The sequence below is a fragment of the Haplochromis burtoni genome, unplaced genomic scaffold (assembly GCF_018398535.1).
Source record: "Haplochromis burtoni strain Fernald_Lab_line unplaced genomic scaffold, NCSU_Asbu1 Contig_645, whole genome shotgun sequence".
In the NCBI taxonomy this organism is placed as follows: domain Eukaryota; kingdom Metazoa; phylum Chordata; class Actinopteri; order Cichliformes; family Cichlidae; genus Haplochromis; species Haplochromis burtoni.
The window spans coordinates 43,754-59,662 of record NW_024583006.1 but is presented as its reverse complement, the minus strand read 5'-3'; the positions used below and the strand labels follow the sequence as shown (position 1 = coordinate 59,662).

The window sequence follows — 15,909 nt, the reverse complement described above, 5'->3', positions numbered from 1 at the left end:
CACACACACACACACACACACACACACACACACACACACAGTGGTTCTCAGTCCTGCTTTCTTCCTCTGTCGTCAGGCACCAGAGAGGAGCGAGGGCTGGTTAAGTGGAACTCCTCCCCTTCCTCCTCCTCTTACTCCACCTACGACCTTCCCTTTGTCATGCCCGTGCTCAGACGCACTCGCTGGCTCCGGCGGTTCCCCATCAGCCCCACCTTCACAGGTTTCAGGGCATCTGATGACCCACCCCCTCTGGAACAGGAGGAAGGTGACGACGAATTGCCAAGCACCAAGTTGTGAAGATGATGTCATCAATCTCACCTGACAGCTGTTGGGACCAGTTAGATTTCAAACCAATCAGTGTTTCCATTAATCAATATGACAAGAAGTTTGTGACATCACCTCCTGTTCCCATAACTAAAGCCCCTCCCACAGCGTGGTCTTCCAGTTCTTGAGTTTAATTTCCTCCTTATGAGCTCAACCTGACACTTTGCAGATGTTCCAGATGTGTAATGACTTGCAGTCAGCTAATTGATGGGATGGAGCGAAAGGAAGCTGCCATCCACACATACCTTCAAAATAAAAGCAGTTCTTCTGTGAGACTGAATCTCTTCCCATTCAGTCTATCAAAATAAAAGCTAAATAAAAGCGTTCTGAGAATTGATAAAACCATTCACATCAGAGAAAGCTTCACACACACACACACACACACACACACAGCTAATCACCTGTCCCTCAGTGTGATGTCATAGCTTCATACACAAATGATGGCCAACAAACTAAAAGGAAATGGAACTGTTGATTTTATTACAGTTTAAGCTGCACTTCACCTTTTTTACCATGGCAACAATATTGATGGCCGACTGCAACGCTTTTCAGATACATCAGATCACAAAATCAGAATAAAGTTAATTAGATACACATATGTTCAAAATAAAGTCCACCTGAGGAGGTCACGTGACTTCAACAGGTTTCCGATTGCAGTATCTTTAGTTACATGACTTTAATCATGACTCCATATCTTTAGTGTACACTTTCACTCGTGGTGTCACTCGTGTTTAGAGGGTCAAAGATGGAGGGCTGGGTTAAAATCTGATTCAGAACATTACAGGTGAGCTTCAGGTGAGCTTCAGCATTGGCTGTCCCATAAAAAATTGTGCCATTGCATAAAAACAATCTGAGAGAGTGCAGTGAGAAAATCACATATGTTTTAAAAACGTGTTGATCAATATTAAATCAATACAGGTCAGTATTAATCAGTATGAATTAATCGATATTAAGTTTGTGTTTTTAACATAAGCAGTCGGACTGACTGGTTCCCAGTACAAGTCCCAGTTTGTCTCCAGTATTGGTGTGTTTTGTTTTCTTTGAGTGAATTTAATGTTTTTTCTTTTTCCAATGTTTTGATCAATAATCAATAAATGTTTTTGCTGATCGCGTGTTTGTGATGAAAAGTACAAAACTCAAACATGTGATGTCACAGAATGCAAACAAATACAAATCAATATCAAAGCAGTGATCGATGATCAGTGACGACCAGGCAAAGTGTGCGTGATGTCATCGCTGCGCTGTTGGTTTGACGCCATCACAGTGACAGGAAGGCCGCAAAATGAGGACACGCCCACTGCTCGCTGGAACGGCATCACCGAGAGCAACATGGGGTTAGTGGCGCCCACCTGGATCACAGTGGGGGCGGGGTTAGAACAGGTCACTGGGAACATGGCAGCATTGGAGGCTGAGCCAGCTGGAGGTAAGAACACCTGGAAGAACTGTCCAGTTTCTGGATCCAGGAGCATCTTCCTCTGATGCTGCAGGGACGTGTCAGCATAGAAGAACCGCCCACTTTTAGGGTCTAACATCAGTTGACAGGGGGCGGGAACTCTGAAGAAGGGTCCAGGTGCTGCAGCAGAGCCCAACACATCGACAAGGAAGTCCCCAGATAACTGTGCAGGTAAGAGACTGGGAACGCTGCACAGAATCGGCTGTGGATGCAGGCGCTGCTGCTGAAGCTCTTGTTGGTTCTGGCTCGGAGGCGTTGCTGTCCCGCTCTGACCCTCTCGCTCTCGTTGTCTTTTGGTCGGGTCAACTTGTTCAGAAAAGTTTCCAGTTTGCCGGTTCGGGAACTCCTCGGACCTAAAGGGCAGGTGGATGCTTGCACCAGGTGTGGACTGCTGGGTCTGGATGTAGCTCAAAGGGGTGTGGACATAGCCAGCCTTCCCCAGGTGAGGGTGCAGGCTGCTGGGGAAGGGGATCTGCAGGAGGTGCTGGGAGGAGCCAGGGGCAGACGGAGAGGACACACCCAGGATGGAGCTCTGTTCCTGAGCACCGAGCAGTGGCCAGGTGCCCTGGTGGGAAGGTGGAGTCACAGCTCTCGCTGATGGGTTGGGCTTCAAAGTGGGTGGGTCTAAATGGTCTAAACCTTGGCTGATAATTGGCTCACTTCCTCGTCTCTGCTGTGCCATCGGCTGTCTGGATGATTTACTTTGCTTCTTGTCTTGTGATTGGCTGAAAGACACAGCAACCTTGGAGAAGTGACCTTTGACCCCCACAGCCTGCTGGTAAGTGGGCGTAGGGCTATCCTCTTGGCCAACTGCTTTGCAGTTTGTTGACTTGTTGTCATGTGACGCGGCTGATGTGGTGAATGAGTGGCCGTATGAGTGTTTAACTAAACTCCTCACGTCTCTCACCACGTGAACCGGAGCTCTGACCCCGCCTCCTCCTGTCTGATGACCCAGAGGCAGGACAGGTGATACCTCCGCGTTCTTCTTCAGGTTTTTCTGTTCCACCTGCATCTTTTTCGACAGCACGTTCTTAATGAGGCAGGATGCCATCTTTGTTTTGGTTTCATCCAGAGAGAACGACTTCTGAAGACGCTGAGAGTTTCCTCCAATCAGGAGCCCTGAAACCATCAGAAACTTCATCAAACTCAGATTCTTTGTCTTTCATCATCAATAGAACAAAAACAAAGACGTGTATTAATAATAATAATACTCAGTAGTAGAGTTGCACCTCTTCGACAGACATGTTGAGGCAGCATTTGAAGCTTTGGTTTTCATGGCTTGCGGCGCACATTAACTGTTTTCTTCATGCAACCAATAGAAATGCAGAACGTCAGGGAGCGGGCATGTATACTCATGAAGACCCCGACAATGATGCAGTACAGGCAGAACACAAACTTTGAGCTGCATCCTCAGTGAAGCACGTGTCGCGTCTATTGTGAATCAGGGATCTCAATCATGCAAAAATCCTTGTAAATCATATCCTACCATCATTTAACTCAAGGCCATGACTTCATGTCTGTACTTGAAAACGAGACTGTAGTTTCAATGAGACTTTTACCTGCATAAATAAAGGACTGATGCGAAAGGAAAGCTCTCGTTAGACACAGTCAGACACTCTGGAAACACCACATTTAGTTGTAGTGTGGAAGTCGTGAAGTCTGACGGGCTGTGATCCAATATCATGCTGTGCTACCCGGTGATTGAAGAAGTTTTATGCACTGAAAATCAGAATATTAAATTATTTTCTTAGAGGTTTTCTTCTGAGGTTAGGGTTAGGTTGGAGGACCAACGGGTTCGAGCTAAGTTCTAGTTTCTGAGATTTTCTGCAGTTTGCAGGGAACTATGTAGCAGTGTGTGAGACTGTTATTTGACACTCAGGCCTCTCTGCTATGGCAACCCACGGCACAGCAATAACACCAGCGTGGTATCAGCTTGAGTCTATTCAGATGTGTGTAATCAGTGCACAGCTCAGCAAAGAAAGCGCCCCCCTGCCCCCCTCGTATTTCATGTGCGAACTACAACCCCAGTTCCAAAAAAGTTGGGATGGAGCAACAAAGGCTGGAAGAGTAAGGCGTACTAAACAGAGACAGTCAGAGATTTCAGAGCTCATCAGGTCAGACATGGTCGGGTACAAAGAGAAGACATCTCCACTCTGCTGGAGTCTACACAGCTGAGTGTTTATTTTTTGTTCTTTTGTGTATAAAATGTGTGTTAATGAGATTTGTAAGTTGTTGCATTTCACACAGCGTCCCAACATTTCAGCATCGGGGCTGTTTTTGCTTTCTGCGTTCGCCAACCGAAGCCAGCATGCCGTTAGCTAATGACACAAATCAGCTGAGTGGGAGTGTTTACTTCCTGTCACTTCCTGATTAAATACATGCCTCCCTCTGTTCAGGGATCTGATTGGTGGATACAAACTAGTTTCTCTTCATCATGGAAAGGATCCTGTGATCATCCCTCTCTGCTTTTGTCCAAATTGATATCCTGAACCAGTGAATATGATCAATAACAGTTTATTTTTTCAGTGCTCCCCAGGGTGGAGGGTGGGCGGTCCTTACTGACAGAGACAGGGAGCTTGTTGACAGGTAGACGTGCTGTTACCTTGGCCAGCCCCTGCAATCAGGCCCTTGTAGACCCCGTAGCTCTCAGCATCACTGCTAGTATTTGAGGTGGCGTGAAAGGAGGTGGGCATACTGTGTTGCCGTAGTAACAGTTCAGGCCGTGATCGAGTAGTGGGACACAGCAGCTCATTAGCTGACGTATTATTGTTAATTCCTCTGCCCTCAGCAGGAACATCCTTCAGTATCACCTGGACAGGTAGACCAACAGGTGAGCAAACAGTTAAACTGGCAGAAGACATACCTGTAGTTTATCAGTGTTTACCTGTTCAGCGCCATCCTCGCCGTCCTTCTTCTTCTTCTTCAGGTGAATCTGCCGTTTAGGCACCATCTTTAGCCCCTCCGCATCCTGACCTTTCACCTGGACGACAGGAAACAAACGCTGCTGGTAAAGATGAAACTAGGCCCCACACGTACGTTCATCTAACCAGCTGATGATGATGACCGCTCACCTGTGTCTCTATGGTGATGTCAACACACTCAAAGCCACTCTCTGGATCAGACGTTTCATCGTCTGATTGGATGAGGACAGAGGGAGAGAAGTGGAGTGAGAGATCTTCCTCCGACCAGTCGCTGACACTCCCTTCGTCTTCCACTTCCTCATCTGCCTCGGAGCGATGGGTGGAGCAGAAGTCCAGGTAATCTGGCTCGCTCTCACCTGTGCAGGTGAACTCAGAGCTCTTGTCTGCAGGAACTGGAGGACAGCGTGGAAGGATTTGTGCCTCAGCAGTTTGATGAGGCAGCACGTCGACTTCAGGGCAGCGGTGAGCGCTGAGGAAGATGCCCCGCCCACTTTCTCTTTTTGCTGTGTCCTCGTGGCCGCTCATGATTGTGTCTCTGGAGGACGCACAAACAAACATGGAGACATTAATGAAGCAGTTTGAATGAAATGATGATTTCCCACTGAGTCCACAGTGCTCCATGATTTAATCCCACTCAGTTCTACTGATCCACGATCACCATCACAAACCCTCAATCTTAAATCCATGAAGCGGACCCGGCTGTTCGGGTCATTATTAAACTAAAGCCGTCCTGCCCTGTGATAGTTCCTCCAGAGCTGGGGTTCAGAGGTGATTCAGACAATCAGGCAGACGTACAGAGGCCGGCCGAACACGTGATACCTGCCGTCTGAGGAAGGCTGGGACAGGTACGCAGTGCTTCCCTTTATCAGCTCTCTGTCACACTGCGGTGATTCGATTAACGTAAAGGAGGCATCAAGAACCTTACTGAAACTGGCAGATCTGAGTAATAACTGCAGGTAAAATGGAAACGTGGCTTTAAAATGTAACCTGTGATGCTGTATGCTGATCATCATTTATCTGATTTAAACATGCAGAGAGAAGCAGAGTGAAGCTCTGCACTGACGATGCGCGTGTTTACCTGAATGATGAAGCTGAAACATCAATGATCTAAATTTTACAGCTGAAAACTGTTTTACACTTACAGCTGGAACAAGTGCCAAATATTTAGAAGAAGAAATCAGGTTCAGTCATGAATAATAACCCAATAAGTGAGTGTTAGCATGTCCTTACCTGAAATCAGCTTAGCGTTAAACTACCGACAGGACCAGGACCAGAATCAGGATCATGTCCTGCTGTCAAACATTCAAGGTCAAACTTAGTTTGGACTTCTCCGGGAGAGCCTAGTCCTGGTTCTGGTCCTGGTCCTGGCTCGGGTTAAAGCCGAAGGGTGTGTTCCTGGTCCAGGAGGAGTGTTCAGGCTCTCAGTTTAAATCCAATTAAATGAAATTTTCAAAGTTTTCAGACTCAGAAATGTGGCTGAGAGAAAGTTTTGGAGCAGCGGGTGAGTTTGATGTGAACACCAGCTCAGTGTGGGGTGACCCACAGCACCTGTGGGAGTGTTGCTGACAGGCTGCAGGGAGAGCGAGAGATAAACAGAGAGAGCGGGGCGGTGTCGGGCTGCAGGTTTCTATTTCAGGAGGTGAGTGACAGACGAGGCTGCAGCTCTGTGCACCGGCTCTGACCCGGGGGGTCACACAACAACCCACACAGCAGAGTGAACCTGTGCATGTGAAGACTGTTCTCCAAAGGCTTTTGTGCAGTTCATGAATCCTTTGATGGTGTGTTACAGTGTGCAGACTCTGGTCTCCACTGTGATCCTGCAGTTTAGAACAGGCTGATGAAAGCAGTGGCACTTCCCCTAATTAGAATTATTTTACTGAAATATGTTTATGCTAATCAGGTTAAAAGGACCTATATCCGTGCAGATTTAGATGATTAATGAGATTTTTACTCGTCGTTCTGTCAGTAGGAACGACGTGGCTGCAGGCCGGGGATCGGTCTGCCCCCGCCGGCCATGAAAGCAGTCAAACCTGAATCTGTTCACTTAGAAATAAACTGGTTTAATTAACAATTCAAGAGCTCTCGTCAGAGCCTGACCCCGACTCTGATTTCGGTCACACTCCGCACCGCGTGGCGGTGGTAGAGCCACAAATCGACGTTTGTGTGAGCCGCTCACAAAGAAGAAGAAGCAGCGGAGCAGCACCGGGCTGTGACTCCGGGGAGTTTCCTGATCCTTGTGTGGGTTTCGTTGGTCCGTGGTTCGGTCCGTGCTGGTCCGGTCTGTCCGATGCCCGGTTCTGGGTCTGCGTGCTCGCAGGTGAGCTCTGCCTTTGAGTCTTTCTCGCTCAGCTGTGATGCTGACGCCGTTAGAGCCGCTCCCGGGACGGTTCCGACCCGTTGGCGAGGATCAGGACTCTGACTTGGGTCACCGAAGCTAAAGAAAAGCCTGTTAGCCTGTATGCTAACCGCTAGTGGCAGCGCGACAGCTGCTTTACGGCAAACAGCTGATCAGTCCGGAAGTGACCGAGACAGAAAGTGCGCATCAGAAAATCCGCGAGGCTCCGAGTGATAGGTACCTGATCAATAACTGATCCAGTGCACATATTCAATCAGAGATGAGCTGCGCAGGCGCAGAACTAAGGATTCTGTTCAGTCCGGGGCGCGTGCAGCTTGTTCAGGTAAAGCTCACCTGTCAGCAGCTAAATGCTAACTGCTAACGGCTCCCAGAATTCAAATACTACTTAAATACTGCAGTAAAACTTTATTTATAAAATAAACATACTGATTAAAGGAACTGATCTGGGTCTGCGCGTGCAGGGGGAGGGGTTTGCTCAGGTGTGTGACTCTGGTATACTGGCAGAGGTATGTTTATACCCGACTGTAGTACTCCCTATAGTACTGTAATACTCACTGTACTACGGTATGAAGTACTAACTGCAGTACTCTCCTAACTGTAGTGCAGTCTGTAGTACTGATGTTCCCAAACGAGGGGATAAAAGTGTAAAACTAAGTCTGTAATCACGAGTGATGTCATGAGTGATGTCACAAGTGCTGACCTGTGCCACACCCTGCAGTTAGAGTCGAGACACACAACCATGTTCTTACCAAAGATGTTCTCTTATTATTAAAATGTAACAAGTCCATCTCAGCGGTTTCATTTGGTAGCTCTTGCTTGGCGTGCTTGTTGCTGGTCTCGTGTTGGCCTCAGGTAACGTGGAAGTGTTACCGTGCCAACTGTATGTGCGTGATAACAGCTGTAGACAGTCACTGCTCCCCAGACCTCACGTGTACGACTGTCAGACGCAGGCCCATCTACCTCCTGTGTGTTCACCGTATGCAGGATGGCTAACCCTTACATTCCACCGGATGCTAATGCTAATTCAGCCCTTGGACACTTGGTAGCGTGGTGTTCCTCTGCCCTCTTCTCTTTACAGCACGGCTCAGCCAACCTGAGCAGCAGCAGCAGGCAGGTGTGCTAAGGTGTCCAACATGTCCCCGATCAGAAGACTCAGAGCTGCTGAGGGTGACGACACACTGGCAGAAGAGCCAAACCTCTTCACCTGTTTTGAGGCTACACCACCAGTGGCGGCTACACCCCCCGACTGGCCACAGCAGCCTCACCCTGTCAGTAGGGCTGGGCGACATGAGGAAATCTAATATGACCATGTTTTGGAGCGACATCAGAGACGTGATCTGTATCGCCACACGTTCTAACGTTGGTCCACCTCTGTGTTTGTTCTACTTTGATACAGGAAGTCAGAAAGAATTTAAATGTTTGAACCATCAGCTGCACAGTTTCAGCTTGGGAGGGGGGTCAGTGATGCATTCACAGAGTGTGGGAGAGAAAAACTCTCAATTGCATGCAGACAGATTATTGTTGCCATGGTAACCCATACTCTATGGTTACGATAAAGCCACGTTAACCATGTACGTGGAAAACCCGCGATACATCGAGTATATTCGATACATCACCCCGCCCTAGTCTGTAGTACTGTCTGTATTACTGACTCTGGTACAACTTGTAGCAGTGTAGTATTGTGTGTAGTACTAAGTACAATACTGTCTTTCTATAGTACTAACTATAGTCCTCTGTAATACTAACTGAACTGGACATGTGTGTGCTTAATAAACTGGCAAATTACAGCAGGATTTTCCTATCCTCGGTCAGAAGGCACAGGTGACTTATATGATGAAAGAGGGGGTCCACAGCAATGATAATTAGGGTTCCTTTAATCCAAAACATCTCCAGAAGTGAATTCGTGTGAGTATATGTATGTGTGTGGTTCTGTAAAATAACAGAAATTACAATTAGCAAACAATTAAAGTCAACCAAGCTGGTCTAAATAATACAGGAAGGGTTGAACAGAAATGACTAAACACCACCCCCTGGTGGACACAAATGGGCTGCTGCACAGGGATAGACTCCATCTTTATTTTGGGCAGCTCAGTTCACAAGGGTAGCGCCATTTTGGTCAAATCAGCGTGAATATACAGTGTCTCGTGGCTACACAAACCGCTGGAAAACTCTACAAAGCATCACCCAATGTACATAGCTAAGTATATGATAAGTTACAACCATAGAACAAACAAATACAAGGCACTTACTCATCATTCAAGCACACGCACGACACATGTTCAGTACAACAGCCCAGCTCCACCAGCGCTATCACGGTGAACCAGCGCAAACTCAAACAAAGGATGGGAGGAATGTACCATCTTAGTAGTGGTTAGAAGGGGTCCGTGGAACAGTCTATATACACAAATCACAGGGGTTTTATACACTAACTGTAGTACTGATGTGTGTACTCTTATGTACTCAGGAGGAGTTGCTGGTGGGGGCGCCACGCGTCCTGGTTACCGGGGCGACAGGCCTCCTGGGGCGAGCGGTGTGCCGAGAGTTTCACAGCGCCGGATGGACCGTCACTGGGACGGGATACAGGAGAGCCAGGCTCCGCCTTCTGCGCTGTGACCTCACAGACGAGGACGCCGTCAGAGGACTGCTGCACGAATACAAGGTACTGCATGCTGTACTGCACACACACAAGCTGTGTATTCGTACAGAGTACTTCGACAACAGTACTCCGACTCCATGTGGTTCGTTGACCTTATTAGTGACCTCACAAGAGCCTCTAGGTCAGAGTCCACCTAGGAGACTTTCCTGAGCATTAACCCCGCCCCCACAGATCAGCAAATGGATCGAGTCACCTGTCGAATGTGACACGGTGACAGAGGGGGGTCCCTCATCGCCTGTGTGTTTGACCTTCACGGTCACCATGGAAACCAGCTCCACATGGAGCTCACCAAGTATCAGAGCTCATCACTCTGAGAGCTCACCTGGTGGAGTCGGGGAGAACAAGCACCTGGCTGCTGCTGCTGGGGGGACGGCGAGGTGGGGCCACACCCCTTCTCAGGTGCTTGGGCAAACAGATACAGGAGTGGATCCATCCATGTTGTTCTGCTGGGCCGGGTCGCGGGGGCAGCAGCCTCAGCAGAGAAGCCCACACCTCCGTCCCCTCCACCACCTCCTCCAGCGTGTCCTGGGTCTGCCCCGGGGCCTCCTCTGAGTGGGACATGTTGGAACTCCTCAGCCGGCTCCCCGCCGGGATGGCTGAACTCCTCACCCTGTCTCTAAGGGTGCGTTCACACCGAACGCGATAGACGCGACCGGAGCTTCAGGTTTACGTGTAAAGAGGAGCGCGATGAAGCGCGACTGGGGGTCCTGCGAAACTTCAGAAGCAGATTTGCGTCACGAAAGCGCTTTTCTGCCTGATTCGCGCAACCAAGTAGTGCGACTGACGTGTTGGAAGCGTGAGGTAAAATGTGCGCTGCAGTTTGTGTGTTGCATTTTGTGCATTCGCGCTAATTGTGTCTCCCACTCGAGTTGGAAAAATCTGAACTCCAGCGTCAAGTCGCTGTAGTGACTGATGTGTAAAGCGTCCTTTTCACCACTGCTCTGCTAAAATAAAGCACAACTTTATCCTTCCGGCAGCTCCCGGGGAGCCCTATGGGACATTCATATAGAGATCCTCCAGCTTAAAACTGCATCACCCTCCCAGGACCTGAAGCTCGGTAAAGCACCCCACCGACATTGAAACCATCTGTTCTCTGATTGGTCACAAATGTAACAATCCAGTCGGCTGAAAGAAAAAAACTGGGTCAGAAGTCGTACTGGTCAGTTGCAACGCACACAGCCAGGAAGCTGAGCGCAGAGTTTCACTGTAGTTTTGTGCTTTGTATCTGTTAGAAGACCTTAACAAAAACTATTTGTAACCTCTGTAAATGTTTTTAAAAACACACTGATTCTCATCTGTAGATGCACAAGCGTAACATTTTCAGATATTTTGGTTTACAAGATACAAATCTCAGTTCACAGCGACTCATTTGATTTACAGAATATGTTTGAGCCCAGTTTGAGCCCATAAGGAAGCTCATTTCTGCCACTTGTATCTGCAATCGCGTTCTTTCGGTCCCCGCCCACGCCTCGTCACCATAGCTGAGGGTAGGGACGTAGATTGAGCGGTTTCACACTCTCTCTTAACCACGACGGTCTGGGACAGTGCTCGCATCACTGCAGCGGCAATCCGTCTGGCGATCTCCCCTCGCTTGTGATCAACGCCTCAACATACTTAAACCCCTCCCCTCCCTCGTCCCTGACCCGGAGTGGGCGCTCAGAGTGGGCGCTCAGAGTGGGCGCTCAGAGTGGGCGCTCAGAGTGGGCGCTCAGAGTGGGTCCGTGGCCTCAGACTTGGAGGTGCTGACTCTCGTTCACACTGTGCTGTGAAACTGTGAGTTGGAGCCAGCAGAACCACATCGACTGTGAGAAGCAGAGACTTTAGTCCTGACACCACGCAGCTACACCCAGAAATCCGTCCATAAAATTATGCAGAGAATCGGTGACAGAGGGCAGTGACGTGTCCTAGGGCTGTTCGATGTAACGATATATATCTGATGACGATATAAAAACCTCTGTCGTTTCATTTTACGCTGTCGTTTGTTTCGTGGTGTCGCAAAATAAACTGTTTACAGCAATATTTTTCATGGTTCTGATGTCGCTGTAGTGGCTGTATTCATTTCTTAAAGTTCTCTCTTTCTCTTATATGTAATATAACCACACTACAGACGGACAAGTGCCTGTTTTTATGCGTTGTCGTTAGCAACAGCGACGGTAACACCATCGCGTGTCCGCTTGTTTATGTTCCACATAAACCTTTCACAATAAAGCTCAAGATCCTGTTGAGACTTTTCAAAATAAACTGAATCACGTGAAAGAGCAGATTATTTACGGATGAGTAAAAAAGAGCCGCCAGGTGCTAAAAAATAAACCTTAGACTCAAACGTTAGAGCAGGCTTTTCCCCGCAGCACGCCGTGTAATAAATACTCACAAAGAAAACGGCGCCGCTACAATTTATGTCTAAAATGTGTCGTTTCATGCATCGTTAAAACACTCGACTCCAGCTACACGACGCCCAGCAGGAAACACTTCACACAAGTCGAGCTGCCCGAGATTCACAGACTTTACAGAAAATGCTACATTTTTGTGATTTATATCGTTACCGGGGCGATAGATGTCTTATATCGGGAGATGAGATTCTGGTCATATCGCACAACCCTAACGTGTCCTTTGGTGTGTGTGGAGACGTTCACACACTGAGTTTAAAACACTCTTCACCTTACACTGGATGATTATCAGCTGGTGGAATAAACTGGAAGTACTTCTGCCTTTGGCTGCAGTAGTTTTACTGCATGTTTGACAAATGACAACATTTAGCTGGACATCCTGGTGAGGTCCAAACTCTCTCTGTGTGGTAGGATATAAACGCTCAGTGTGTCGGGGAGTCCCAGGTCCAGCTGGGATAACCACTCACATGTTCCTCTGCTTCCCTGGACACTGTGTCTGTGGGATGGTAACATCCCCAACCCTCACTCTGTGCTCTCCACGGGACTCAGCTGTACATCTGCATCTAAAGGTCAAAGTTCACTCTTTAAGGATCCAATGTGCACATGTTGGACAGAGAAGACAGAGGAGTGAAAGAAGCGTCTATCTCCACTGTGAACAACCCTCTTTGGACAGAGGGCGGGGCTTATGACACTGTCCGCCATCTGTAGTCCAGTCTGACATCCTTCCCAGACGCCTTAACGCCCACTCACATCCTGGTCATATGACCTCAGCAAGTGACATGATAGGGTGGGGCTAGGTCTCACAATGACCTACACCTTCTTCACACCTTGGCTCGCGTTATGAGTCACAGGGTCAGTAGTGGGTAAATTATCGTCCCACTGGGGGACCCTCCCCCATCTTTGCCCACATCAGCGTGGGAGCGCTGCACCCAGGGACTCCAGGGGCGGGTACTCTGAGCTGAGCGCAGACAACACTCAGGACCTGTTCCCCGACCCACGGGCGCAGGGAACAGACCGTCTCGTACAGGCAGCGAGCCGAGCGGTTACCAGGATACTGATCGGGTTTATGGTTGGTCAGAGGCTGTGAGTGAGCAGGTGCAGCTGCTGAAGGACGGACACGACTCACCTGTGAGTCAGCTGACAGGATTCAGGCTGTTTGTAATGGTATGTTCTGGCATCACTAGAGATGGCACGATACCACTTTCTTATGTCCGATACCGATATGAATCCGATGTGTTTTAATCAATAAAACTGTTTTGTTTTTTTTTGTTTTTTTTTAAGGGCAGCACGGTGGTTAGCACTGTTGCCGCACAGCAAGAAGGTCCTGAGTTCAATTCCACCATCAGGCCGGGGTCTTTCTGTGTGGAGTTTGCATGTTCTCCCCGTGTTTGCGTGGGTTCTCTCCGGGTACTCCGGCTTCCTCCCACCGTCCAAAGACATGCAGCTTGTGGGGATAGGTTAATTGGATAATCCAAATTGTCACTAGGTGTGAATGTGAGTGTGAATGGTTGTCTGTCCCTGTGTGTTGGCCCTGCGACAGACTGGCGACCTGTCCAGGGTGTACCCCGCCTTTCGCCCTATGACAGCTGGGATAGGCTCCAGCGCCCCCCGCGACCCTGAAAAGGATAAGCGGAAGCGAATGGATGGATGGATGGATGGATGGATGGAAAATGTTTTTTTTAATATCTTGCTGCATTTTGTATAAGTTCAAACTCAAGTTAAAAAACACTGAAGCTATTCTGTTACACCTGTGTGTAAAAAACACACTGCACCCAAAATATTTCATAGATCAGCAAAACTGATCAATCTAATGAACTTAAACCTGCTCCATCCTCCCTATTCTGGTATTTTAAAGAGTAAGCAACCTAACTAGTTGCAAACTCCCAGCAAAAAAAAATAGGGAACCACCCCTCACCCTCCACCTCATGATGCTTAATCGATGTAATCAACTTTAATTTGATGCAGTGTGAAAAAAATGCACAGAAATCAATTATTCTTCCACAATAATTAAATAGATTCAACATCTTTCTTCAACAGAACTGCACAGATGGTTCCCAAAGGAAAAAGTACTATAGCTTACTAGGGTATATTAGACTTAACAGTCACTATATACAGTAATGGACTTCTATACATTTTACATCAGATTAAAACTTTGGGTGTCAGATAATTATTTATTAAAAGCTCGACATTTTAAATGAGAATAAGAAAGAAAAGTATGTCTTTGTGCCCCCTTTTCCCTGTTCATGCCCTATCGGCCCCCCTGGCTAAACTTTGCTAGATCCGCCCCTGCACAGTTACCAGCCGTCAGCTACGTAGAAAAAGATCCTGGTGTAGAAAGTAATATTAAATACATTCTAACAACAGCTGATCAAGCTTAAACGTGCTGCTGTTGTTCAGCCGCTGGTTTCCTCTTTCTGGTGCAAAGTGGGCCAAAAACAAACAAGAGAGACGATCAGCTGATCATTGATCAGTTTCATGATTGAAGCAGCAGCAGGAGAGAGAGAGGCAGTCGCTCCATATATCGGTTGTTAAGCTTAACGCTGGAAAGCTTTACAAACATTCACAGATGAACTTACACACTTGCTTTACTTCTCTCTGGGAAAACTTCCTCAGAGATGAAATGCCGGATTGCTAGCGAGGCTACAAATACTCACAGCCGCTCTATCACGTGACCACACTGCTGCGACGTGCTACGGTTATGAGCCGAGTTACGCCGTGTCGCAGGTTTTGTGAGGTGCTTTTTTGATATTTAATGGATCGGATTACATTTTTTATTTCTCGCCGATATCCGATCCAGTGATTTAGGTCAGTATCAGACCGATACTGATACGTAATATCGATCGGTCCATCTCTCGTCATTACTGTAAAGCTGATGGTCACTAAATAAAGTTGTTTTGAATGTGTGTTTCAGCCTGATGTGATCGTCCACTGTGCGGCCGAGAGGCGTCCAGATGTTATGGAGAGACACACGGAAGCAGCTGTTAATCTGAACGTGCACGCCACGAGCACTCTCGCCAAGGAGGCAGGTCAGTGACGCCACCACACCATCACCAGATATTCTTTGGCCTGACACAGGTGGGGGCACGAGAAGGTTTGGGGGTGGAGCTCCTGTAGTGCGCATCAGAGCCCCGCCCCCTCACACATCACGCACCTTGATTTCAGTCCAGCTCTGTGTGAGCGCGCCTCCGTAACAGGTAACGTCTGTGTCTGCAGCCACCTGCGGGGCGCTCTTCCTCTACATCAGCACCGACTACGTGTTTGACGGCAGGAATCCTCCGTACGGTGAGGACGACAGTCCAAACCCGCTCAACGTTTATGGGCGGAGCAAACTGGAGGGGGAGAGGGAGACGCTGCGCCACTGTCCAGGTACGTCTCAGTCACCTGTCTGAGTCTTCTGTCTCTCGCCTGCCCCTCAGTCACCTGTTTGACCCGTGACCCTGCCAGGTGCGGTGGTACTGCGGGTGCCCGTTCTGTTTGGGGAGGTGGAGTCGGTGACGGAGAGCGTGGTGACGTCGTTGTACCTGAAGGTTCAGGAGGCGTCAGAGGAGAGCTGCACGCTGGATCACGTCTTGCAGAGATTCCCCACTGACGCCCGAGACGTCGCTGCCGTCTGCAGGAAGCTGTCTGAGAGAGCACGACAGGTGAGCGTCAGAGAGACAGGTGAGCATCAGGTGGACTTCGCTCTGCCCGTCTCACCGCCGTCTGCTTTTCCGTCAGGACCCGTCCATCAGAGGAATCTTTCACTTCTCTGGGAAAGAGCAGATGACTAAATATGAAATGGCGGTCGCCATCGCTCAGGCCTTCAACCTGCC

At 48.5% G+C, this 15,909-nt stretch overlaps 3 protein-coding genes across 5 annotated transcripts in view; 2 read left to right on the top strand and 1 right to left on the bottom strand.

The window, feature by feature from the left end:
• Positions 1–75: 75 nt before the first annotated feature.
• On the top strand, positions 76–721 carry LOC106632439 (solute carrier family 23 member 1-like; the record flags this gene model as incomplete). The annotated part of the gene is given in 1 exon segment (XM_042215023.1): positions 76–721. A coding segment is annotated over 1 exon segment (222 nt), but the record flags the coding sequence as incomplete, so codon positions are not given.
• Positions 722–783: 62 nt separating this feature from the next.
• prob1 (proline-rich basic protein 1) lies at positions 784–6,773 on the bottom strand. The gene is made up of 5 exons (XM_005949250.3): positions 5,929–6,773; positions 4,849–5,233; positions 4,662–4,757; positions 4,380–4,587; positions 784–2,896 (listed from the first exon to the last, which is right to left on the bottom strand). Exons 2-5 carry the CDS (start codon positions 5,221–5,223, stop codon positions 1,524–1,526), a joined length of 2,052 nt encoding a protein of 683 aa, XP_005949312.1. The 5' UTR covers positions 5,224–5,233; positions 5,929–6,773; the 3' UTR covers positions 784–1,523.
• A 110-nt stretch (positions 6,774–6,883) lies between these two features.
• The window catches only part of mat2b (methionine adenosyltransferase II, beta), an 11,861-nt gene continuing 2,835 nt past the window's right edge, over positions 6,884–15,909 (top strand). Inside the window, exons 1-7 of one of the 3 annotated variants that reach the window (XM_042215022.1) lie at positions 6,915–7,015; positions 8,133–8,413; positions 9,519–9,713; positions 15,009–15,123; positions 15,311–15,463; positions 15,542–15,738; positions 15,815–15,909. In XM_042215022.1, the coding sequence (XP_042070956.1) occupies positions 8,342–8,413; positions 9,519–9,713; positions 15,009–15,123; positions 15,311–15,463; positions 15,542–15,738; positions 15,815–15,909 (827 nt within the window). In that variant the 5' untranslated portion in view covers positions 6,915–7,015; positions 8,133–8,341. Of the gene's footprint in view, positions 7,016–7,238; positions 7,377–8,132; positions 8,414–9,518; positions 9,714–15,008; positions 15,124–15,310; positions 15,464–15,541; positions 15,739–15,814 lie in introns of those variants that run through there. The other 2 variants (XM_042215021.1, XM_042215020.1) reach the window with 2 other exon arrangements.